Source organism: Microtus oregoni, unplaced genomic scaffold, assembly GCF_018167655.1.
Source record: "Microtus oregoni isolate MIOR12 unplaced genomic scaffold, Mior012 000003F_ref0000135, whole genome shotgun sequence".
Taxonomy (NCBI): Eukaryota; Metazoa; Chordata; class Mammalia; order Rodentia; family Cricetidae; genus Microtus; species Microtus oregoni.
In genome coordinates, this window is record NW_024543062.1 from 62,573,800 (window position 1) to 62,599,622 (window position 25,823).

At 43.6% G+C, this 25,823-nt stretch overlaps 1 protein-coding gene across 1 annotated transcript in view; it reads left to right on the forward strand.

The window, feature by feature from the left end:
• Dstyk (dual serine/threonine and tyrosine protein kinase) overlaps positions 1-25,823 on the forward strand; it is a 53,233-nt gene that overhangs the window by 5,172 nt on the left and 22,238 nt on the right. The window contains exons 2-3 of the mRNA XM_041648431.1: positions 10,597-10,985; positions 24,195-24,858. Of these exons, the coding sequence (XP_041504365.1) occupies positions 10,597-10,985; positions 24,195-24,858 (1,053 nt within the window). The remainder of the gene's footprint in view (positions 1-10,596; positions 10,986-24,194; positions 24,859-25,823) is intronic.

Genomic DNA, 25,823 nt, shown 5'->3' on the forward strand with positions numbered 1-25,823 from the left:
TGTACTGGAGCCAGGTCTCCACCCGGTCTCCAGGCTTCAGGTCCAGTTCTTCTGTGGCTCCTTGTGCTTCCCTGACCTGGCTTAGGAATTCAAATGCACTCTTCGCAGAGCCTGTTACAAACGAGTCCTAATTTAGAACCATGATTTACTGTAGTAGGAAACCTTATCCCATTTAGTGAAGAAAATGTGACCCACCTTCAGGTCCTGGTTCCTACTCCCTGAGGCTCAGGGCTTTAGGGACCACCTTTGCTGATCAGAGACTTGCTAGGAATTGGCCTCTCTGAGCATAATAGCTTCTGCACCCTTTTCTCTTCATCCTGTCTTCCACCTCTCTTACACTCCTAGCTTGTTTGATCTGCTCCTTCAGCCTCATGAGTAGCTGGGGCTGTCGACTTGTGCGACTGTGCCTAGTTGAGCTGAAGTTAGATCCATGCCCCATCCACAATAATTATTTTCATGCCCCAGAGAATGATTTTCACACAGTACTAACTAGAACAGAGTGCCGTCAAGGTATGAGAAGTGTGTTCTTAATGTTCACGTACTCAGCAGCTCTCTGTGTAAGCCAGACTACCCGGGGACCTGAGTGAGATGAGCCATTCCAGACTGCAGTTAGGAAAGGAAGTTTAGCGTTTCATCGGGTCCCATTAAAGGATCTACAGATTGGCTGCCTCCTTAACCATCACCTGTCTTTGAAGGGACAGAGTATGATGGGATTAAGGACATAGAAGACTGAAGACCTAAACGGGGCATGGTGGTGCACACCTTTAATCCCAGCAAACAGGAGACAGAGGCAGATGGATCTCTGTGAGTTCAGAGCCAGACTGGTCTACATAGAATGCTTCAAAACAGCAGTAACTATGCAGAGACCCTGCCTCAAAAACAGAAACAAACTAACAAACAACTGAAGACCTGAATTCAAGCCCCAGAATCCATATGGTAAAAGGAAAGAACCAGTAAGTTGTCCTCTGACCTCTACAGATGTGTGCATGATACATATATATTCTTACACACACACACACACACACACACACACACACACAGTGTTGATAAAGAGTTGAGGCATGGTGGTTGGCTCAGTGATAGAGCTTACTTAACTGGGATCCCATCTCCATCATTGCTAAAAAGAAACAACAAACTTTAAAAAGGAGTTAAGGTACTCTGTACTCTTTGTGAGTAATGATGGTGGTCATGTTTGTGTGGTTCAGTGCAGAATACATCCCATCCCGTTACCATTAGTGATCCTCCCACCTCTGCCTTTCTTAGAGGAAGAGTGTGATGCTCCTGTGGAAAAGTGGGTTGTCTTCCCCCCCACACACAAGAGTCGCAAGATCCGAGGTGAATTTACCTGCATGTAGGAAAACAGCCTCTAGGACAGTGAGTTTTGTTCTCTACATGGTACAGAGAGTCAGTAATGTAATGGGGTGTGGAAGGTGAACTTTTCTTTCTTACCTCCTAGAACTTTGGCTGTGGTCCCTTGCTGAGATGCCAGGCTCAGTTCAGTCCTTTCCTGGGCTTGAGGATTCAGTTTTTTGGTGGTTTTGGGATCTTGGAACTTGAGACCTGACAGAGAACATGTGTAGTAGTGGCTGAGATGTGTGTACTCTTGCTTTGAGCTGTATAAATCAGGGTTTCTGTGAAAGTCCCCTTATGTATAATTTTCCTCTCAAGTCCAGACCAAAATCCTGAAGGAAAGCCAGCCACAGCATGAGGACTCACTGACAACCTTCTGTCCCCATTTGAAGTGCCAATCTTATGCAGTGTGTTTTTTGCCCTCTCTTGGGTAATGTGAATGGTTTGGATGTATTCTCCAGCTCTGTGCCATGTGGTTGTGGGAATCTTCGGACCAGGCTCACTTTGGAATTCTGCTTCTGTTCCCTGGGGCACTGTTCCCTGGGCAGGAAGTTGGAAGTGGGATTTCAGAACTGTTTAGCTTTTCACATGTCTAGCTAATTGATGCATCAGAATTGTTCTGGAGAATAATGTCTTGATTATGTAGTCATAAAAGCCTTTGAGTTTTAAAATACATTTCTTTTTTTAAAGTGCCTTTAATCTCTTTACTTGGATGGATGTAAAGTATCTAAATTTAGATTAATCAGATTAAGAACTTTAATGTATTATTTATGTCAGATTGATTTCTCTTTGATGGCTTTTACCCTTTCCTCTCTGGATAGTGGGGAGAGAATTTCACAAGTTTCCTCTCATCTCTCTCCTCTTCTCTATTTTCTCATATCTCTTTCCCCAATCCCTCGGTCTTTCTCTTTCCCCATTTGCCTGCCCCCTCCCCCCCCCCACAGACTTTGCAGAGCCCAGAAGGAGCCAGGTTACAAGACTAGTTTCTATGAAAACTCCTTCTCTAATTGAGGTTAGAGAGAGCATAGCTGAACTCTCACAGAACTTACTTTTTAGGAATATTCTGTAAAAGAGACTTTAGCTTTGCAATTGTGAAGACAGGTGAGTACCTGAAGGATGTGGAGAAAACAGCCAGTGGAAGAGAAGTTGTTCTTGGGTGGCTTACAAGGCCCCTCTGGAGAAGGTGACTTCACTTTCTCTTGGAAGAACAACTGACCTGTTTTCTTGTGCTTGTTCCACAGAGAGACAGAGAATTCCTACCAGCCTAACCTGGAAAAGCGGTCTTATTAGTATAGACTAAAACTAATTAAGGGTAGGAAGGTGGATGCCTGAACTCTTTAGACGTGGCGAAGCTCCCCTCTACTCCCGAGTGAAGGGGGAGCACTTGCAGGCACTGTAAGGTCAAGCTTCTCTTCTGGCTTCTTCATTAAAGAACTTACTAGTTGGTCTTTTGGAGACCTGCTGCTTCAGCTTGTGGATCTGGGTTCTAAATTTCATTCTGAACTACTTAGATTAGTGCCCTGAAAGCACCTTCTTCTCCCAAGAGGGAGCAGCAAACCAGAGGAAGATCCAAGAGATGGAGAGATTTGTACAGGGCAGCAGCAAGTTGTTTAAAAATATACCAAGTCCTGTTGGTGTTCATACGGTTTGCCAGTTGTTAGCATTTCCCAGTTGACCCTTGTCCCCCCATATTATGTCCCATCTTTGCGGAGCCTTTAAGAGCAAGATGCAGACAGGTTGTCTCGTCTCTAACCACTCCAGTGTGCAGTTCCCCAGACAAGGACGCCATCCCACACACCATGCTGCTCTCCAAGTCAGGAAGTCAGTGTGGATTCACTGCGTCAGTCTTTGTCCACATTCGAGCTTGCTGACTGTCCCAATACATGTCCCTGGCATTTCCCTTGAACACATGTTGCGTTTAGTTGTCACACCTCTTCAGACTCCCTTAGAGCAGCTTCCTTGCCCTTTCCTTGACATTTGTATCTGTGACAAGTTAAAAGGACAGGCCTTACCTTGTGTAGAATGACTTAATCTGATCTGCATGTCGTTTATGATGAGTAGACTCAGTCACGAGCCCTCACGAATCTCAGAAAAATGACACAGCACATAGCACCTCACAGAGCACAGGCCACTGTGCCTCGACTCTGGAGATGGTGAGTGCGATCACTAATTAGGTGGGGATCCTCTAGATAGCTTCACTTTAGCCTCACCGTTTCTCCCTTGGCTCCAGCTTAATCTTGTGTGCTAATGTGTTCTCAGGTTTTACTGATAGCTTGTTCCTCAGAACCCTTTCTTTCTCTAGACTAGTGGGTCTCGGCCCCATTTAGGGGGTTGAATGACCCTTTCATAAGGGTCTTCGAAGACCATTGGGAAACACAGGTATTTACATTACATTTCATAACAGTAGCAAAATTACAGTTATGAGGTAGCAACAAAATAATTTTATGGTTGGGGTCACCACAACATGAGGAACTGTGTTAAAGGGTCGCAGCTTTAGGAAGACTGAGAACCACTGTTCTAGAGTAGCATCTAGAATAGTATCCACCAACATCCTCACTGCTCAGTGGTAGTGTTCATATCCATCACTCTTTCTTCCTTTCTTGTGCTGTTCTAAAGAGAGCTTGCTTTATTTATATCAGTGTGGACTTGGGCTTGGGAATATTTTTGAATGGGACATAACTTTTATTATTTTTTATTTTATGATTAAATTATCCTGTTTGGTTAGTGAGACCCTTTCAGGCTGGTTACAGTATCCTTTGGTATGTCCTCACCTTTGAATCATTCCTAATGGTTAATGTGCTTTCTTACAAATGGCAGAACTTAAGGCCTCAGTGGTGCATAGGCCTGGATTCCTTCGAGGAATCACTTCCATTTCTGCAGCCCATAATGACAGCCTCAGCTGCTGTGTTTCTGTTCCCTGTGACCACGATGGCATCAGAAGCAGTTTCACTCAGGAAGGGACTTGGTGGCAGGCTGCTGAGTGTCTTCGTTTTTCACATGGCTCTGGGGTACCAGCTGCTAGGGAGGTCTCCTTTTTGTCTTTAGTGCAGGACAACCTCTGGGATTTTGAAAATATGGAGGTCTTCTCAGGGCTAACACACAGAATATCTTCAGCCATACTCCAGCAGCTAGACTTGAGCCTGCAATAAGAACATTGGTTACCTCAATACATTTCAGCTTTTCTTCTCCAAACACCATCCCTTCCATCACAGTTCCCTGTCCTATTTGGTCCCAAAAGATTCTAAAACCTAGGCTGCTCAAAATGTGTTTTCTTAAGTCATGTGTCTCCTGTATCATTCAGAATCGTTTATGTTTTTTAAAAAAAGATTCATTTATTTATGCATTTTATGTATATGAGCGCTGAATCTGATCCCATTATGGATAGTTGTGAGCCACCATGTGGTTGCTGGGAATTGAACTTAGTACCTCTGGAAGAGCAGTCAAGTGTTTTTAACCACTGAGCCATCTCTCCAGCCCCCAGAATCTTTTATGTTTAGCAGATGCTCACAGAGTTCTTTGGAAATAATAAATGTTTCTTATATAAGAATTTTTTCTGTAAACTTTTGGGAATCTTGTTCTAAGTTTAGTACTTCAGAACTGTAGTGGAAAGACTGTAGCATTCCTTTTTCAGCGTAGGACTGATCCTTTCCTCTACTCTTGGCACATGTAGCTAGTGGAAAGTCAAATTCCACTACTTACTTTAGAAATGTATGTTTGTGTCACAGTTCCTTTTAGTTAACTATAGAATCTATTTTATTTGCTTCTTGACAGGATTTATGTTAGCTTGCCACAAAACCACATAGTATACAGAGAAGTTAAGTTAAAGTGATATAAACAGACAAACAAAAACAAGAAAAAATAACCTGAAGGGTGGTTGTGGTAGCATACACTTGCAATCCCAACAGTAGGAAGGTAGAAGTAGGGGGATTATAAATTTGAGGCCAGCCTAAGCTACAGAATGAGACCCTGCCTCAAACAAACAAACAAAAAGCCAAGGGAAGGAATTAAGACCTGAATGAACACTGAAGTCCTTGTCATTCAGTCTTGAGGTGTGGTACCATTCTTTTTCCATTCAAGGTCAAAACCCAATCTCCTCTTGCAAAACCAAGTTAATGAGCAAAGCACAGTGATGGATTAAAGTTTTATGTGCCCGGAGCTTCATAAACGATGGCCCCAAATCCAGGGGAAATGATTGTAGTGCTTAGGTTTGGTGAAGAAGGGACAGCTGTGTAGAATGACACTAGCCAGGGTATGACCTATACTATTGTAGACACTGGGGAGGCCCAGCAGGCCTGCCTGTTCATTTCTTGGGCTTCCTCTATAGCCTTCTTTCCTCTCAGTATGCAGCGAGACACTGCTGAAATCCAGAGAAAAGAAATGACATTAAGTATGGTGGCTGATCAGTAATCTCAGCACTCACTCAAGGTCAGCCTGGGCTACACTGAAAGCCTGTCTCAAAAGGAAAAGAGAAAAGATATGAATTTTCTAACTTTTATGACTGGCTTGGCATGGAAGATTTTTCCAATTTCCATGTCCACCTTCAGGAAGAAAATATTGAATTCTATGAATTACTTTGAAGAAGGGTAGAAAACTGGCAGGCAGAAGAATCAGGAGAGAGACTTTATTTCAGAGACCTTCTGGACTTTTACTGGAAGTATTCAGCCTGCTGAAGTGCCATGTTTTTGGCAGTCTATTTTATGGATCCCAATGTTACCATAGTATTAAAAGGTAAAGACCAAAGTTGCACTTATTCTAGATAGTACCATGAGCTGATGTTCTCTAATCCTTGGCTCACCATGAGTATATATTACCAACTGGGGTGGAAAACAAGCAAGAATAGAAGTGTATGGATACAAGCCAATTAACCATTTCTGCAAATGTAATCCAGCCTATCAGTGTATCCTAACAGGGCACTAGTGACATAATATGTTACTTCTCTCTTTATGAGTCTTAACTTCAAATCCAAAAAGTGCTATACCCTGGCTGATGGGAAGAACATTCAGAACTTTGTAGAAAGGCACCTACAGCTTCTTAGAGAAGGGATTCCAGAAATATGTGGAATAAATGGTGGCTTTGAGTGTGCACCAGTCAAAAGTAATTCTGTTTGTTTGTTTATTTATTTTAAAGATTTACTCTTTTTGGCTAGATGTAGTGGTTCAGGTCTTTAATCAGAACACACTTGGAGGCAGAGACAGGTGAATCTTTGTGAGTTCAAGGATTGCTTGGTCTACATAGAGTTCTAGGACAGCCAGAGCTACATAGTGAGTCCTTGTCTCAGAACCCCCGTCCCTGCTAAGGGATTTACTTTCACTCATGTGTGTGCTGTGTGTGCCAGGAGTGTCAGGGCACTGCAGAGGCCTGGAGCAAGCACTGGATCCCCTGGAGCTAGAATTGCAGGAGATTGTGAGTTGTCTGACATGAGGGTTAGGAATTGAACTTAGGAGGAGGAGTAAGTGCTCTTAACCTCTGAGCCATCCTCTCACCAGCGGTTTGTTTTTAACAGCTTCTCATTATAGCCCAGGTTGGCTCAGACCCTGACCTTACTGCCTCTGCTTTCCTGGTGCTGGGCTCACAGTGTGAGCTGCCATGTCTGGCAGGTCTTTCTGTTTTCTTCCTAGGCTTTATTCCTCATGGGCTAGAGGAACAGTCATAGCAATTGTACAGTTTGTTTTAAATTGAAGTCCTGTAATTACCAAATTTTGTATATTTAGCCCTGGCGTGGGAAATGGCATGGTGGGGGCATTCCTGAGACCAGGGTGCAGCTCTGCACTGCTGTTTTAGCTCCTTAGTTAAGTGGGGAAAACACCTGGGCCACGTTTGATTTTTTTTTTTAAAGCCTATTTTCTAATTTATAAAGGAGGACAGAAGTTTATCTGGGAGAATCAAGTACATTGAGATGAGGCAAACAGAGGTCAGTATACAGAAAGGGATCAAAAATACTATCTAGACCAAGTAAATACAGTGGCATATTCCTTTGTTTGCACTTCTTCCTTCTAACTTGAAACCTTTGTTAGAAGGAAGTTCAATCAGGATAACTCTGTGTTTAAGAACAACCACCATGAAGAAAGACAGAGAGATAAAGCCTTGGTTTGCGTTCAGGACAATTTGATTTGAATTTTCCTGCAGTTAGAGTTGGCAGGGTTAAATTAATGTGCACTAGCTGAGAAGCCCCACTGTTACCTTCTGGCGGCCCATATGCAGATGCTGCTGTATTAATTATCAAAGAAAACCCGATTAACTCAGAAGTCCTTTAAGTGTCTGTGAGGCAGCTGCTGCAGCTCAGGAGCAGGTTTCCTTCCTCCCCCAGTGTCAGACACAGCTTTTAATCTTTTCTTCAGAGCTTGCTAAGACTGCATTGTAGTCCTTAGAGCCCGTGAGAGTCTAGTCACCTTTGATCTGTACTTAATAGTAGTTCAAGAGGAGCTTGCACAATTAAATACATGTACAATTTAAAAATAAAAACAGCCTGCCATGTTGACACACACACCTTTAGGAATCAAAGGCAGGTGGATCTCTGAGTTTGAGGTCAGCCTTATCTACTTAGTACCCAGGCTAGCCAGGTCTACATAGACCCTATCTCAGAATAGCATTGCCAACAATCTGATCAGTTAAAATGAGAATTTAGAACCGGAGAGAGAGTGTTGAAGATGGTCTAACTCTGTCAGTTCATGGATGAGCAGTGTAAGGATCAGAAAGGGCCAGTAGACTGCCAGGATCAGAAAATCACCTCAGGCTGTTGCATTGCCAGCTGAGTTCCTTGTCACAAAGGTGCCTAGAGAAGTAATATCATCCTTCTGCTTTTGGCTTCATTTCATCCGTGCACTTATTCAAATTGTGTGGACATGTTGGCAATCACTGAAAAAGCCTCATGGGAGAAGAAGCAGAAGACGAGGGTAGTGATATGCTGGAAAACAAGAGAGCAGCTCTCTTGATAAAGGCCTTCCCAGCTCGGCTGGTTGCACACGAAATCCTGGCAGAGTGCCAGGAAATGGGAAGGAGAACGGGGCTCAACCTCAGCCCCCTTGCCATGGCACCAGTTTTGTCTGTTTTGACTAGAGAGGCTTGTTTCTGCAGACTGTTTTTGTAGGAGAGATGGAGCATGGGAAGGTGATGATTTGGGTCAGATGAATAATGGGGTGTGTCTCTGTGGTTTTGGCTGATGCAGCATGCTTTATTGGCTTTCCTGTTGCTGATACTTTCAGAGGTGTTGTCCTGAAAGAGGCTCAGTGGATTTTCTTTATTACACACTCTGCTAGAGGGAGCAGCAGTGGCAGAACTTACTTAGGGCTGTTGGTTTGTTTTGCTTGTAAAACTGCTTTTATGATGGTAAAGTCAAGGTTGTCAGTGTGAACAGAGTCCTTAGGTGAGATTCTGGGCAGGGCTAGAAAAGAGGAAAATGGGGACGAGGATATGAGAGTGACGGCAGGGCAGCTGACATCTTCCTTTCAAACTCTGCAGCTCTGTTTTCTTCACAGCTGCTCACTGTGTAAAGATGGAACATTTTAGGAATGATGGCTCTCTTGAAACTGTTCATTACGACACTGTGCTTTACAGATGCACTAGAGTCACTTCTGTAGACGGCTTCTCACAACCAATGAGCTCCCACACAGAGCAAATACATCATTTCAGTGCTGTCAGTCATTGTGTTGGGTGCTGAGGATGCAGAGAAATAGGAAGGATCTTCATGCTTTGATTCTTAGAAATAGTTATTAATAGAAGGACCTCTGCTCTGTATGGAATATATTATGGTATATAGTGGACAAAGGGACCCAGAACTCAGGAGTTGCCTATTGTTCTTTGCAACAGACCATTGTTTGTTCCTTCCCAGTTTAGAGTGTAGGCTAGGATTAGACTAGTGAGTATCCTGGCTGTGCTCACTTGTGTGCTTCTTAGACAGCTTGCACAGAAACAGGCTCTCAGGAAATGCTCACTAGGCTTTCGGAGGAACTGTCTCTTCCCCAGGAGAGCAGGTTTCCCATTCTAGTGTTGCTGATATATATGCCGAGGCCAGGGTGCCGCACTAGTAGCTATACATGAAACAGAGAACCATAATAAATGTAGAGGGACTTAGTGAGGACAGACCTCTTGAACCTTTCTGGTGAAGGTTAAGGTATGTTCTGATGAGGCAGGTATGTTCTGAAGAACTACCTTTTCAGTGAGTCAGGCCTTTCGCCTCATGAACAAAACAACCCCACAAGTGGTTTGATGTAATATATTGTTAGGTGACTAAGGCAAATAGTATCTCCTTACGCTTCAATTATGACGTGTGTGTTTGGCTCAAAGATTGGCTTTCCTGAATCTTAGATGCTGGGAGACCCCACTGCTGAAGCAGTTTGAGAATGACTGAGTGAGTTCTTTCTTGAGCATTTCCAGGAACCAGTTTCATATTCTTTCCCAAACAGGTTTTTAAGCTTTTTGGTCTGTATAGCAGTACTGAAATCTGTTTGAGGAAGTGAGCCCTCTAGGTTAGTGGTGGTATCCTCAAAGGAGATTATTTTTGAGATCACATCTCTTAGGTTTGCCTAGATTTTATCCTGCTGAGCAGTTTTGTCCCTTTGTCTTACTCATGGTCTTGTCAGCCATCAACAGAAAAGAGTATGGGTTGATGTGGGAATATAGATCTCAATTAAGCATCCAGTATCTTAAGAAAACTTGGCAGCTGGGATGCTGTGCTCAGCTGTCAGGGTGATGAATTAGAAAACGTCTTAGAGCTCATGTCATCTTGCAGAGGTTTTTACTGCCCCCTCCATATATGTATTCATCAGCATTTAGGAATAAAATAAGTTTAAATGAGGAGCATAAGCTAAAACTGCATAGGGTAGGGATTTAAAAGGAGTGTGCATTCAAGTATTTTGCCTTCTGTCAGAGGAAGGATTAATTCTGGTACATTTAGATATAGTCTCTACTTGGATTCAGACCCTAGTTATTGTCATTTAATGATCTTATGTTTGTGATGGAATCCTTGTAAACTGTCCCTCCACTGCATGAAAGAGGAGGACTGTCAGGTCACTGTCCCCTTTTGTTTCCTGAGATGAGTTGGTCAGGTGACATTATTGGTTGGTCAGTTATGACATTTGAAGAACATTTTCTGACTAGTACATTTTCCCGGTACCTCCTTTAATCAAAAGTTTCCTGGAAATTTCCCTCTGGGACTGTGCCTTTCTAGTTGAGTCTTCGTGTGAGTCTCTCTATTGCCCTTATTCTTTACCACTTATTTTTCCTCCACTCTCCCCATTCCCCAACCAGGTCAGCTGAGCTGCATTTCCTTCCCACCTAAGGAAGAGAAATATCTCCAGCAGATTGTGGATTGCCTTCCCTGCATATTGATCCTCGGCCAGGACTGTAATGCCAAGTGCCAGCTGTTGAACCTGCTGCTGGGGGTGCAGGTGCTTCCCACCATCAAGCTGGACAGCGACGAGAGCTGTAGGCATCGGCGCCTCCGCTTCACCTATGGGACTCAGACTCGGGTCAGCCTGGCACTCCCCGGTCAGTATGAACTAGTACACACGCTGGCTGCACACCAGAACAACTGGGAGACCATCCCTGAGGAGGACTTGGAGGTTCAAGAAGACAGCAAGGATGCTGCTCATGTTTTAGCTGAGCTGGAGGTGACAATGCATCATGCTCTCCTACAGGTACCAGCCTTACATGTATGTCTGCACCAGCTTCTTTTCCGACTTTTTAGAAAAGTAGTCTGGTGCTGTGTATTCTGGGCTCTGAAAGGAACACAGTGAGAGAAACATAATCCTCGAAGCTAACTGGGCAGGCAGTGGCAGCTTCACGCCAGTGGCTGCTCATCATTCTGCAGGCCCTGGGGAATGTTTGTCTCCATTAGAGAGGAAGGGATATGTGATATGTGATTGTTGCATCTTGACAAGATCTTACAGAGTAGTTATCAAAGTTAGAAGGTCCTTTTTGTTTCTAGAACGGTTTCTAGTCATTTCTCTCTAAAGAGACAGTGATACGATGAATAATTAATATTTTTAGTAAAACTGAGACCATGTGAGAAATTCTGTTGTTTTCTCCTCAGCACTAGCTGTTAATTTACAGAGTGGGGCAGTTCATTTCCTGACCTTAGAAGGAACCCAGACAGGTCTGATTCAATACAAGGGAACCTTTTTATGTAAACTCCCAAGGAGAGTACAGGGCTGTGGCATCTCCTAAGCTATCGTGTTGCCTCTTCATCATTCCTGCTTACACACAAGAAGACTCCCCTCTTTCTGGCCTTCATTTGCTACTAGATAGCTAGGAGTAGGCCAAGGCTAGACGGAAAGGGGGGTTGGTGAAGGATGTGATGGTTGGGGTCAGAGCAGGGTTCATCATCTAGCACAGTGTGGCTGTGCTAGATGGGATGGGCTAGTTTGACCAATGTGAGAGCGTGTTTCTGTCTCTGTTAGTACCTCTCCATCTACCCCTCTTCTAGGATACTTGGTGTCTCTGCCAGTGACTGTGGCCTATAAAAGAGACAGTCTTCTCACTTCCTTCTACATGTTTCTTTTATCTTTATGTGCCGGAGTGGGATATGTAACAATCCCCATTTTCTCTCAGTTCAATTGTAGTTGTGGGCTTCCTCTGTTTTCAGGTGCTGAACTGCTGAGCTACATACCAACTCTATTTGGTTTACATCTCTAGAATTTTATTTGCTTTTATTTATTTATTTAAATGTGTGTGTGTGTGTGTGTGTGTGTGTGTGTGTGTGTGTGCGTGCATGTTTTTGGTGTATGTGTAGAAGCCAGAGCAGTATGCCAGATGCTTATCAATCATGCTACACACACACACACACACACACACACACTCACACTCACACACACACCAAGATTATAATTGAGAAGGGTACTGGAATTACAGTACCAGAGCAGCCTTTTCTTGGTATGGTTAAAATGAAGCTTCTCACTCTTCCTGAGAAGTTCTCTAGTTTCTCCTGCTCTTTTCTGTGGCTGATGAGATTTCCCTTAAGCAGTTTCTCCAGATTTGCTTTCTTCTCCAGTGCTCTGATGTGGATCTGGGAGCAGATTTCAGGGATTCTAAGCTTAGCTTCCTGTGATGCCAGGGGCTTTGTGGCCTCTGTGGGTTTGGCTCCCACTCTCTCACCACATGCTTTTATCTGTCGAGTCGTCAGGATGCTGAACTCACTGTGGGAGCAGGGCACGGCTACCTGGAGAGTGCTCATGCCCGTGAAAAAGATATTTTCTTCAGCTCCAGTTATATTTAGGATCAGTGAGTTCATGGTTCTATTTGATTTGGAGAAGGGGGTGGCAAAGAAAGGAAACATTTAGCTAAAGGAAACAAAAATTGAATTAGGGGAAATGGATGTCCCTTTGAGCTGTCCAACTATCAAGGCAGAATTTCCCTCTGCCCTCTTATACAATGGTCATTTTTCTAATATGTTAAAGTTCTCATAACCTCACCATTTTCAGCATATTCTAAAATAGACCAGCTTATATCAACTCACACTGCGCAGTATCTCCAACTTATTAGTCTGGATCCCTTGAGATTCCCAGGTTATGCTTTAATAAGGGGAACACTGTTGTGCCTTTAGTATTTGAGACCTTATTTAGTGTTCAGATGTGGCTTTTTTCCCCAGTTGGCAGCACATTTCATAATCTCTCATACAAGGATTTTATATTCCCTCCCCACTCCACTCACTTTCTGTCATCTGCATCTACCCACCTCCTTTTCAAATCTCCTCTTACAGGGATAATGAAACAGTTGTCTGCCTCACACTTGTACGGTCTGGTGGTAGTTGTGTGTGTGTGTGTGTGTGTGTGTATTTCTTTTGTAAAGATTCAGTTTGCTCAACCTGAGAGGATTCCCTCACCCTGGCAGTGCTTCCTTTACTGTGGCGGTTACATAATTTCAGTTGCTCTGAGGTTGTTGTTCTTCCTCTTTTCTTCCTCCCCTCCTCCCTGTCCTTCACTCCTCCTTGTTGTCCTCTTCCCCTCTTCCATTATCATCATCATCAACAACAACATAAATGTTACTTATTTTGCCGCTGACCTCGAACTTAATTCTTTTGCCATAGCCTACCACTTGCTGGGATTCTAAATATGAGCCACCACAGCTAGCTGTGTTGTTCCACCCTTATCAGTAGCTTGTTTATCCCAACAGGTACTTGCTGGCTCTTTAGGAAATGTACCTGTCACCTGCTACACAACTGGCATGGTGGCATGGTTGTTCGCTCATAATGATGTCTGCTGAGATACTTCAGGGAACAGAGGAAGACAAACATTTCTAGACAAGGTTTTACTTACTTTGCAAATATTTGAACTAACCAGTTACAGTGATACATTTTTCTCTTTATAACCCTCAACAAGTAGCTAGCAGTGGGAATAACCTGTTTTTAATACATATACTGATTTTTAATTATATCTTAGCAGTTAATGCTTTCAAAATCTAGTCACCACAAAACATCCTAAGAGAACAAAAAATTTATACAAAATTTGACCCTGAAATTTCCTAAGATTATTACTATGAGACTAGCTACTCATACATTCTGGCTAGTTATTGGCATTTATTCTGGTGCCTAATAGAACAAGCATTGTATGTTACCTGTCTTAGTTAGGGTTTTTATTGCTGCAGTGAAACACCATGACCAAAAAGCAAGATGGGGAAGAAAGGGTTTATTTGGCTTACACTTCCACATCACTGTAGAAAATCAGGACAGGAATTTAAGCAGGGCAAGAACCTGGAGGCAGGAGCTGATGCAGTGGCCGTGGAGGGATGCTGCCCACTGGCTTGCTTCCCATGGTTTGCTCAGCTTGCTTTCTTATAGAACCCAGGACTACCTGCCCAAGGATGGCACCACCCGCAATGGACTAGGCCTTCCTCATTGACCACTTATTAAGAAAATGCCTTACAGCTGGATCATATAGAGGCATCTTCTCAATAAGTTTCCCTCCTTTCAGATGACTCTAGTGTGTGTGTCAAGTTGACATGAGACCAGCCAGAGCATTCCCTTAGATGCTGCATTGTCTGTGGAATGTAGTATTTAGATGGAAAGATCGGAGTTGATAGGTAAGAAGTATAAACGAAGACTATGGCAAGATGCTGTTGGCAGGAAGGAGGGCATAGAATTAGGTCCAGATGGTTTTCCAAGAGAAAATAAATAAGGGCATGTTAAAATATCCAAAGAAGAGATATTCTAAGTATTCAAAGTAAAGATATTTTAGAGATATTTTTAGAGAGCTAATTGAAGTAAAGAACAGATTATTTTATGGGGCAAGAAAGGGGAACTGAAATGATGTATCAGGTAGGATGTAGGAAGTTCAGACCAACACTAAATCATAAATACCTTGGAGACAGTAAGCACGTGTTCTTTGCCTAGCAATCTTACCCTTATCCTAGTATGCTGTACATACATAGTGAAGTGCAGCTATCCTGCTTACACTGTTTGCCAAAGAAAACCAGGAATACCTATTCTAGGTTAATAGACACATTAAGTAGATGTGTGGTTAAAAGTGAATGTTTTCTTTGGTGCTGGGGATTGAACTCAAGGCCCGTGGATAACAAAGATGTGACTCTATCACTGAACCAAACCTCTAGCCAGGATTTTTTTTTAATTCTTATCCAGGAGCTAGGGAGGCATCTCAGTTAGTAGATCTTCTGGCAAGTTTTATGTCTACTTGATATGTTAGAGTCATCAGAGAGGAGGGAGCCTCAGTTGAGAAAATGCCTCTAAAAGATTGGGCTGCAGACAAACCTGTGGGACATTTTCTTAGTGATTGATGGGTTGGGGCATACTCAGCCCATTGTAGGTGGTGCCAACCCTGCCTGGTGGTCCTGGATTATATAAAGAGCAAATCAGGGAAAGCAAGCAAGTAAGCAGCACCCTCCATGGCCTCTGCATCAGCTGCTGCCTCCAGGTTACTGGCCCTGTTTTGACTTCTTATCCTGACTTTCTTCAGTGATGAACAGTGATATGGAAGCATAAGCCAAATAAATCCTTTCTTTTCCAACTTGCCTTTGGTCATGGTGTTTCATCACAGCAATAGTAACCCTGAATAAGACAGCAGAGCACAAAGCCCTGAGTTATACTTGACTGTTAAGCTTTTTGAAAATAATTTCTTTGTGATTTCTTTTTTTTTTTTTTTTTTTTTTTTTTTTTTTTTTTGGTTTTTCGAGACAGGGTTTCTCTGTGGTTTTGGAGCCTGTCCTGGAACTAGCTCTTGTAGACCAGGCTGGTCTCGAACTCACAGAGATCCGCCTGCCTCTGCCTCCTGAGTGCTGGGATTAAAGGCGTGCGCCACCACTGCCCGGCTTGTGATTTCTTTTGTGATACCTCAGGCACTCTTAGAGGACGCTGTCTTGTTTTACATGGAGGCTTTACTCTGCAGCCAGCATACTTCTTAAGCATAGGGTGAGAGAGGATTCTTCAGACCTCTGCTTAGCATGCCATGCCTTTTTTCAGAACTTCCCTGACGTCGGATCAGGCAGTTCCTGATACATAGTAGATCTTCAAGAACTGATTAAACATGGCCTTTGTGGCTAGGTAGATGAGGAACTGTGTAGCCATCTGGGTTTGTCACTTAGCTCTGTGACTTTGTAAGATGGTCTAGTCATCCCTGTCTTTTGGAATTGATGTGAAGCAAAAATGAGACAAAATGTATAAAGAACCCAGCAATGTTAGCACATAATAAGCTAGTTCCCCCTTCCATTTAGAGAATAAATCAGTGTTTTTAAGAATCGTTCCTGGGCTGGAGGTTCTTGAAGAGAACCTGAATTCAGTTCCCAGCTCTGTGGGGCCACTTATAACTTCCTGTAACTCTAGCTCCAGGGGATCTGACATCCTTTTCTGGCCTCTGCAGGCCCTGCTCTTTCACATGTACACACACACACATGCGCACACAATTTAAATGTTTTACTTTTGAAAAGACAGAGTACAGTCCCTATTTTTGTAGTCATTGTCTCTTCTCTGATAACCAGCCAAATGCAGACTTCCTTCTTTTCCAAACTGAAGCCCCTGTGCTAGCGAACCTTGAGTTACCCAGCCTTACTAGGAATAAACTCTTCACAATCCATCGTACTTGCTTTTAGAGTAAAATGAAAGACAGTTGTTTCAGAAGGTGCAGTACAGAAGTGTGTGAAAATTTAACTCAGATCTTTCTTTTCCATCTATTTTCTCTTTGCCTGTGAGTCTCATCAGTCGCTGAATAAAGCTTCAGGTTCCTATTGAGATGGCCTCTCTATTCCTGTGCTTCTGGGATAGAGCCCTGGGATGGCCTCATATTAACCTCAGTTTCTTAGGAACCATCTAATGGCCTAGAAACCTATTTATTTAAACTTCCCCTTAGAGAGCATTGGTGTCAACCAGAGTCAATATATTTTCTGCGACATGGCAAGAGTAGGGCAGTTTTTCTTTAATATGTAATTAGTATTTAAAGGTGAGGAGCAGGTGAGATAGCTCAGTGGGTCAAAGTGCTGGCTGAGCATGCCTGAAGAGTAGCATTTGCTCTCCAGAATCCATGGTAGATGGAGAGAGGTCTGATTTCTTCAAGTTGTCCTTTTACCTCCACATATGTGGTCTCTCACATGGCCACCTGTATTCTTCCATACACATATTATACACACCTTAATAATAAATAAAGCTATGCTTAAATAAAGTGGAAGTGAATTCAGAGTCAACCCTGTAAAATAATAAGAAAACTTCAGATGCCAATGAGAGAGGTTATGGAGGAAAACTGTAGGTAGACATGGGTAGGGCTCTCTTGTGACAGAAAGACCTTGAAGATCTGTCCTGCAGAGGACAGCAGAGAGGGTGGACCTTTCCAAACCTCACACATCAAACCTTTCCAAAATAAAGTATTTTGCCTCAAAAAAAGTTGGGTAGGGCGAAGGCTGCGCTGTGTAAGTGCTCTGCACGGGCAGGACCGTGGCTCTATTAGTGCGCTGCTCTCCGTGTGGTCTCGGGAACCAGAGCTGTGGATGAGGAGGAAGCCAAGACACTGCTAGTTCCCACCTTCAGCCTGAACACACAACTAGCTGTTTGAGTCTCAGAGCAGTCCTGGTTGGGAAAAAACACGAGTGAAAGGGCCTTGGGGAGGAGAGGGTTAGTTCAGCCTGCAACTCTCAGGTCCCTCCCCACCACAGAGGGAGTCAGGCAGGACCTCAAGGCAGGACCCAGAGGCCATGGAGGGTGCTCCTCAGGACTTTCGCTGACATGCCACCTGGTCAGGAGTGGCACCACCACAATAGGCTGGGCTCCCTCAGATCCATCACTAATTGTGAAAATGCTCAAGGCTTGTCTATGTTCAGATAACTCTAGCTTCTGTCAGGTTGACCACGGACGTCATTTTTTCTGTAACTGAGCTTTAGCAGCCGAGTTAGCGTCCCTACCAACATGAGCAGATAACCGTAGGAAGCACTCAGCCTTCTTTGGTGACTGAGTGATCAACGGTTGGCTTTACCACTTCATATGGAAACAAAGCCAAAGAACTATTACTCTGCTGTTCTGAGAGCAGCAAGCACTTTCTTTTACATTCTTTCTTTTCAAAAAATTTCCTTTTTTATCTTTTAAAATTCCTCTCTTAATACCTCCTGACCTTCCATCTCTCTACTCCTCCCAGTCCCCACCTCCCCTTCTTTTATATTTTCTTAATCTTGCTAGAAGAATTGATGGTTTACAGAAACCTCTTATGTGGTCTGTGAATTTGTGCAGAATGTATCCTACAAGAGAGCTCTTCCATTGTGATTCAAATGGGAATCAAGGGATTCTATCCGGATTCCTGAGTTTTCTCTTGACTAAGGAGCAATATGCTTACCTATTGCTTCAAGCAGCAGGGTCAGATGAATGTGTGGGATGCGACCTGAAAGGTGCAGGAGTTTGTATGACGATCACATGTGCTTCTGAGCAAGTAACAGAAGCAGTTTCTTTATTGGTTAATTCACAGTTACTGTGTGCTGTCTGACTGTTCTGATTGTATTCTTATTGTATGCTGGGGCTGTTCTGGGTGGTAGGAAGGTATATAGCCTTTGTGATATAGACAGTTGAGGTCAGATGTCTATCTCAGGTGGCTACAATGGACTTGGGATAGCTCTGGTTCATCCACTCAGTATTAATTATTATTTCCTACTCTCTGCCTCCAGAAGACAGTATTAGCTTCACAAATCCCACTGTGGTCTAGGTGATATTGACTGCTGCGTGAGTGGCAGTCTGCACTGACTTATGGGAAAGCTGCGGGACCAGCTGCACGGTGAACTGACGGGGTGGGAGGAGAGAGCACTGCGTTTGCTTTCTGTCCATTTTTATTTAGTGCAACATGGATTTACAGATAGCCGGGCATAGCAGTCCTTCCAGCACTGAGGAGGTTGAAACAGGAAGATTAAATAGTTTGTGCTACTTAGTGAGTTTAAGGCCTACATAGGTATATGTGGAGATCCTGTCTCAGAACAGCAACAACAGAAAAAAATCTTCAAACACAGCACAACCAAACAGCAACACAGAGGTTTAGGAGTACAGCTTTTCTCAAAAGTGCTGGTACATCATTACAACGCCTTTAGTTTGGTAGGTGTGGTGACACATGCCTGTCATCCCAGCACTTCAGATGTGAGGCAGGGGTACTGACATAAGTCTGAGGCCAACAGAGTATAGCAGGTTCAGGCCAGCCAGGGCTGTACACAAAGTCCTGCAGTTAAGCCAGGGCTGTACACAAAGTCCTGCAGTTAAGCTCAGGAGATGGACTGTTAGAATGTGCTTCCTTAAATGGCTCATATGTAAGTCAAGGCAGCAGAAGGTGTTGTTTTGAACAGCGAGTGTCAAACAAGTTTTCCAACCAGATCCCATTCCCTGCAATTTGAGGCACATACACTGTCTTTAAAAAAAGAAGGCCTTTTATCAGAAATTTTCTTTTAATGAATTTGTACTTATGAGTAAATGTTCTTTTTGCTCTCTCTCTCTCTCTCTCTCTCTCTCTCTCTTTCAAGACAGAGTTTCTCTGTATAGCTCTGGCTGCCCTGGAACTAGCTCTGTAGACCAGGCTGGCCTCAAACGCACAGAGATCTACCTGCCTCTTCTTCCTGAGTGCTGGGATTAAAGGCGTGTGCCACCACTGCTCGCTCTTTCTGTTCTTTTAAAGAGGGTGTCAGTCTTATGTATGGACTTGGCAATTTTCACTGATGGTTTCCTTAGGCACAAAGGGGTCCTTGAGGAAAACCTGAAAATGTTTACGATTTAACCAAATAAAATTATTCTGAAAAAAATTAGATGAAATATATCTTTTATTTATTCTTTGACAATTTCATATGAATGTAAATAATGTATTTTCATCATTTCTATCCTAACTCTTCTCCTCTCACTCTTCCTAGGCACCTAACATGTCCCCGTCTCAACTTCATGTGTCCACCTCCCACCCCCATTTTTTATAATCCATTTAGTCCAATTAATGCTGCCTATTGGAATGTTGACTGGTCTTGTTGACTTGACCCTGTGTGGGTAACTAAAGTTTCAGTGAGTGCATGAGTATACTGGCCATGTCTTCCAGAAGATGGCGGTTCTACCCCCTTTTCTACAATGTTCCTTAAGCCTTGATACACGTGGAGCTTTAATAGATATGCTATGTCGGGCCCAGTCACATATCTCAGCATTTTGACCAGCTATGAGTTGCTTAGTTAATTACTGGCCACTACAGGGAGAAGCTTGTTTGGCTAAGGCTGAGGTCAGCAGTTTGACCACATGGTTAGTTAGCAAGGCAGCAGTAAGCGTTTCCCTCCTACGGCCTGTGACCTCCCAGGTTTCGGCTTTTGGTCAGGTTTACAGTATCAGCTATAAATTCCCTCAAATGAAAAATTTCCAGATAATACTTAGACTTTGAATATTTTGCTTTCTTCTTATAATAAAATCGGTTCTATCTTTCTACAATGTCTGGGGGCTGGAGTATAGCCCAGTTGGTAGAGTGCCTACCTACCACATAGGAAGCCCTGGGTCTAGTCTTTAGCACTGCGTAAGGAAAGCATGGCGATGCATGTCTGTGATGTAGCATTTGGGTAGAGGCAGGAGGATCAGGAATTCAAGGTTCTTCTTGACAACACAGCAGGTTTGAGGCCAAACTGGGATACATGAAATCCTATCTCAGAGCGGGAGTGTATATATAAACTTAGAGGAGCTGTGGTTAAAACAAAACAAAAACTACATGTAATTTATGTAGTGTATGAGCCAGAGAGATGGCCCAGTAGGTGAAAGAAAGCCCAAATTCAATCTGGAGTCTACCACAAGCCTGAGTGCCGCCAGCATTTGCATCCCAGTGCTCCTACAGCGAGATGGAGAACCGAGTGGACCAGTTACCTGGAGTGTGCAGCATGGCAGCCAAAACTAGAGTTTGCCTCACAATAACGAAGAAGGAACCAACTCCTGAAGAGTCCTCTGACCCCATCATACAAATACCAGGCTCCCTCTTCTCATTCTCTTTCTCCCTCTGGTCCTTAGGACTCTTCAGTCTTTTTCTCGCTGTTACTTGTGACTTTGCTGTGGTATTTATGCAGCTGTGTATTCCAATCTAAACCTTGAAATCTTATGAACCAGCTTTTTGAAGATGCTTAACTGAAGGGACTGCTCTCATCCCAGCATGTGTAAGTCAGGGCAGTAAGAGGCTGTTCTGTACAGCAAGATGAGAGCCAGGCATGGTTTCCACCTAGAATACACTCCCTGTGTTTGTGGGAGAGATGAAACAGCAGACTCCTCTTGATCTTGGCTTGGGTAAGGAGTGGATGGACTTACGTAGTTTGCTCAAATTGCAAATGAGATGCTAAAAGGCTCAGATTTCTCAGAGCTCAAGTGACTAAAGTATTATGTGACTTACCTGGAAATAAAGTTTAGGGTTTTGTTTTGTTTTGTTTTATTTTTTTCTGCTGGGGGTAGGAAGTGGGGTGGAATTTGTTTCAAGACAGGGTTTCTTTGTATAACCCTGACTGTCTTGGAACTCACTGTATACACCAGGCTGGCCTCCAACTCAGAGAACTGACTGCCTCTGCCTCTTGAATGCTGGGTTTAAAGGTGTGCACCATCACTGACTGGCAAGTTTAGTTTTTTGCTGGCAAGAAAGTGAGAAACTTTGTGCTTTTTTTTTTAAGGTTTATTTTGTATACAGTACTCTGCCTGTATGTATGCCTGCATACCAGAAGAGGGTACCAGATCTCACTTGTAGATGGTTGTGAGTCACCATATGGTTACTGGGAATTGAACTCAGAACCTCTGGAAGAGCAGCCAATGCTCTTAACCTCTGAGTCATCTCTCTAGCCTGAACTTCGTGCTTTGTTAAAAAAGGAAAAATGAAAAAACAAAAACATAGTACAAACATGTATCAGTGCTGATAGAAGACAGATACTAGATAGATAAATAGGCTAGCTTTCTCTGACTTCTCGTGTCTAGAGAAGGCTGTTAAAGAGGGGGATATCTCAGGATTTCATTTTAAAATACATTTTGTCAAATATAGATACCTTCACAGCAGGCAAGACGGCTTAGTATGTGTACCTTTGGGCCTGGCAGTGCGGGTGTGCACGCGCGCGTAGACACACACACACACACACACACACACACACACACACACACGCAGAGTAAAATGTAAAAAGAAGAAAGTTGCTTCCAGCCCAGAATAATAGTACAAGCCTGTAAAACAGGCACCTGGGAGGTAGAAGGTGGATCAAGAGTTCAAGGCTAGTATTGGCTACATAGCAAGTAGCAAGTCTGAGGGCACATGACTACATAAGAGAGACCCTGTCAAAAAACAAAACCCAACCAAAACAGAAACAACAAACTTAAGTTTCAAATAAATATTCAGTCTGGTAGTTGTCAAGGACTTAAACCTGAACAGATAACGGATGAATTCTTTTAGAGCTTTGTAAGATATATTCTGTAAGTTAACTCTGCAGGAAGGCTTGGTTTGAGTTTGTACATCTCTGAAGGCAACAGGAACTGTGTACTTATGAACACAGCTGATGACTGGCCAGAGTCCCCACTCATACACACACAATTTCAGAGAGATGAGGAGCACCGGTACACTGGATAGAAATATATGCTCAGGAGAGAGAGAAAACAAAAGCAGAAACTACAGAATAGGAAAAAGGCCATGGAGGATTTATTTCAAAACCAAAGGGCTTTCTGGAAAGTTCCGTACAAATTTGGGAGTATCAGTTGCAACGAAGTCTGTTATGTGTGACAGACTGTCACACACACAGATGTGTAGGCAAGCAGGTTAATTCCTCCTCACATGGGCAGCTAGGGTCAGGCTTCCTGTTTGTTACTGCTTCTGTTTTTGAGACAGGGTCTCTCTACATAGCCCTGGCTGTGAACTCACTCTGTAGACTACACTGACTGCCTGCTGAGTGCTGGGATTAAAGGTGTGTGCCACCACACTCTCTCTCTTTTGTCTACCTGCGAGTTTGCCTAAGGCAGCTACATGCAGCTGCTACTCTGTCATGTCCTTATGCAGAAGGAAGATGGGCAAGGCCAAAAGGCATGCTTCCTGCTAGAACCCATCAGTTCTGTTTTTCATTTTCTCTTGCCTTACCCCAATTTCCCCAAAATATAAAAGCTAAATATTGGATTGGCGAGTCTTATTATCTGCCATACCAAGTGATCATAATTGTGTGTGTATGTGTGTGCATGCATGTGGCATAGAATTGCGTGTGCAAGCTCACACACGTGCAGAACCAGAGCAGGACTTTCACTGTTGCTCTTCACCGTATTGCCTTAAGACAGGATCTCTGGCTGAACTCGAAGTTTCCTGAGCCAGGGGCTCCTGTGGCCATTCCTGGATCTCTATGCAGCTGCTAGGAATGGACTCAGATCCCATGCTTGTGCCCACATACCCAGTGAGCACATGCCTATATTCCTCATGGTATCACCACAGTGTAACCTGACTGAGCCTTTGGGATATCTGCAGAGTCCTGGAAAATGACAGAAATGTTTGGTGACTTTGGCTACCAGTTTGCAGAATGATTTCTTGGTTCAACAACTGATTGTATTGTGGATTTACTGTGCTAGATATTGGCATTCTAATAGTGAGTAAGTAAATATGGCCTCTTCCTTCAAAGGATTTATAGGCTAACAGGGAACAGCATCTTCTCTTCCCTTTTCTTCCTTTCCTTCCCCCTTCTATTTCTTCCTCTCCTCCTCTTTCCTGTCTTCTCTTCATTTTTTTCTCACTTCTCTTTTCTTTATTTTTCTTCCCTCTCCCTCTCTTTCCTTCTCTTTCTTCTGAGATAGGGTTTCCCCAGGTTCCGGTACAGGTTGGCCTGGAACTCACTGTGTGTCCCAAGTGGCATATGCCACTACATGTGTCTAAACAATATGGGTTTCAGATAAGTCATCTATGAATGTTTTGAATGCAGATAAGGAGAGACAGAGTGCCAGGGACCCTGTAACTTACAGGAGAGACTGTAAGGTATGACGACATGCTTTACAACGAACATTTAAAGGCTGCTGGTTCTAGCCCGGCTGGCAGGTGGGGATGGAGATGTGAGTGGAAGGCAAGAGGGAGAATACAGGATTATCCCCTGTCTGAGAGTTGCTCTAAGAACTCATTTGTCTTACACTATTGCCCCCTTTTCATGGGGAATCAATAGGACTTTATAAGCATCAAAGGAAGGCAGGTTCTGTTCTTTTCATCTGAAATGGCTGAAGGGACTGCCATCCTTTCTACTTATATTTTCTCTGTCTAGATGAATGCTTGTTTTTGCAGGTCACAGAAGGGGGTATTAGGAACCAAGGAAGTAGGTGGACAAGTGACTGGGGTAAAATGAAGTCCAGTTGCTCCGTTATTCGTCCGGATTTTGGTCTTAGTGTAGATTAGACTCAAGGGAGGCAAGGATTGGTTCCCACCCTGAAGTACTGATCTGACCCCTTCTCCTTCTAGGAAGTGGATATTGTGGTGGCCCCGTGCCACAGCCACCGGCCTGCAGTAGATGTTCTGGGTGACTTGGCGAATGATTTCTTGCCTGTGATAACCTACGCACTTCACAAAGATGAACTCTCTGAGAGGGACGAGCAAGAGCTTCAGGAAATCAGAAAGTATTTCTCCTTTCCTGTGTTCTTTTTCAAAGCACCCAAGCTGGAGATTATGGACTCCCCCAGCGGGCGAGCAGAGAGTGAACGGTCACCACTGTATCGACAGCTGTTGGACCTGGGCTATCTGAGTGGCAGTCACAGGAACTGTGGAGCCCCTGATGAGGACAGCAAAGCTCAGAGCATGTTGGTGGAGCAAAGTGAGAAGCTGAGACAATTGAGTACATTTTCTCACCAGCTGCTACAGGCCCGCTTAGTGGATGCAGCCAAGGCCCTGAACGTGGTGCACTGCCGCTGTCTTGACATCTTTATTAACCAGGCTTTTGACATGCAACGGGACCTACAGATCACTCCTAAACGTCTAGAATATACTAGAAAAAAGGAGAATGAATTGTATGAATCGTTGATGAACATTGCCAACCGAAAGCAGGAGGAAATGAAGGACATGATTGTTGAGACACTTAACACCATGAAAGAGGAACTTCTGGATGATGCTGCCAACATGGAGTTTAAAGGTAGGTTCTAGAGCTTAGAGGGGTGCTGGGACTGCAGAGGCCTCTGATTCTTTTTTTTTTTTTTTTAAATAACTGCATCCTTTAATGGCAGTAATACTATTACTAGATTTCAGGATTAAGAGACCACATGAGGGAAGGCAGGTGAGGTTTCTGAAAAACAGATACTCAGTACAAAAGGGGGTGGGGGAGCCATGCCACAATCATTGTAAAAATACAGTACGTTATATACATATTTGCACCATCGACTTTCAACTCGGAAATGCTATTTACACTTTTGTTTCACTCCTGTTTAGAGAACAAGTTTTCTCTAAAAGTGTGGCCTGCTGGTGAGTGGGATTCAGGCAGTTTCCTTGTCCCATTGAGAGTCTTCGTCTGACTATTCCAAGAGGAGGAATAGTTCGTCTCACCACAGATTTCAGATTTAAAAATTCATTTAATTTCTTTAACAAAAGAAAAACTTTCTTTTTCAAATGTAGACCAGGCTGGCTTTAAACTCATGATCCTCCTGCCTCTGCCTCCTGAGTGCTGGGATGACAGGTAGGCACTACCACGCCTGGCTTTTACAAAAGAGAACTTTCAGAGGGGTGGGGTGGGATCCAGACACTGCCACACTGCACTCTTCCTATCCTACACTTACCATGGCCCCAGTCTAGGAGACCAAGGCTGGAGTCCAAAGACAAATCTCATTGATGACTGTTTAGGAAAACAAAACAAAACAAAACAAAAAAAGACAAACAAAACCAATCTGATCTTGGTGTACTGACTCCACAGGGTGTTATCCCAATGGGGCACAAGCCCCTCCCACCCTGGCTTCAGGCCCTAAACTGTTTTGAAGGAATTTCTTTTTGGGTTGTGGATGGTATGGGGGTGGGTGACAGATGGGTATGTGGGAGCCTATCTCCCTCTGAGGTGTGTCAGGTCTCCTTATCAAAAGGAAGCAGCTGGGCTAAGAGACTCAGTATAGA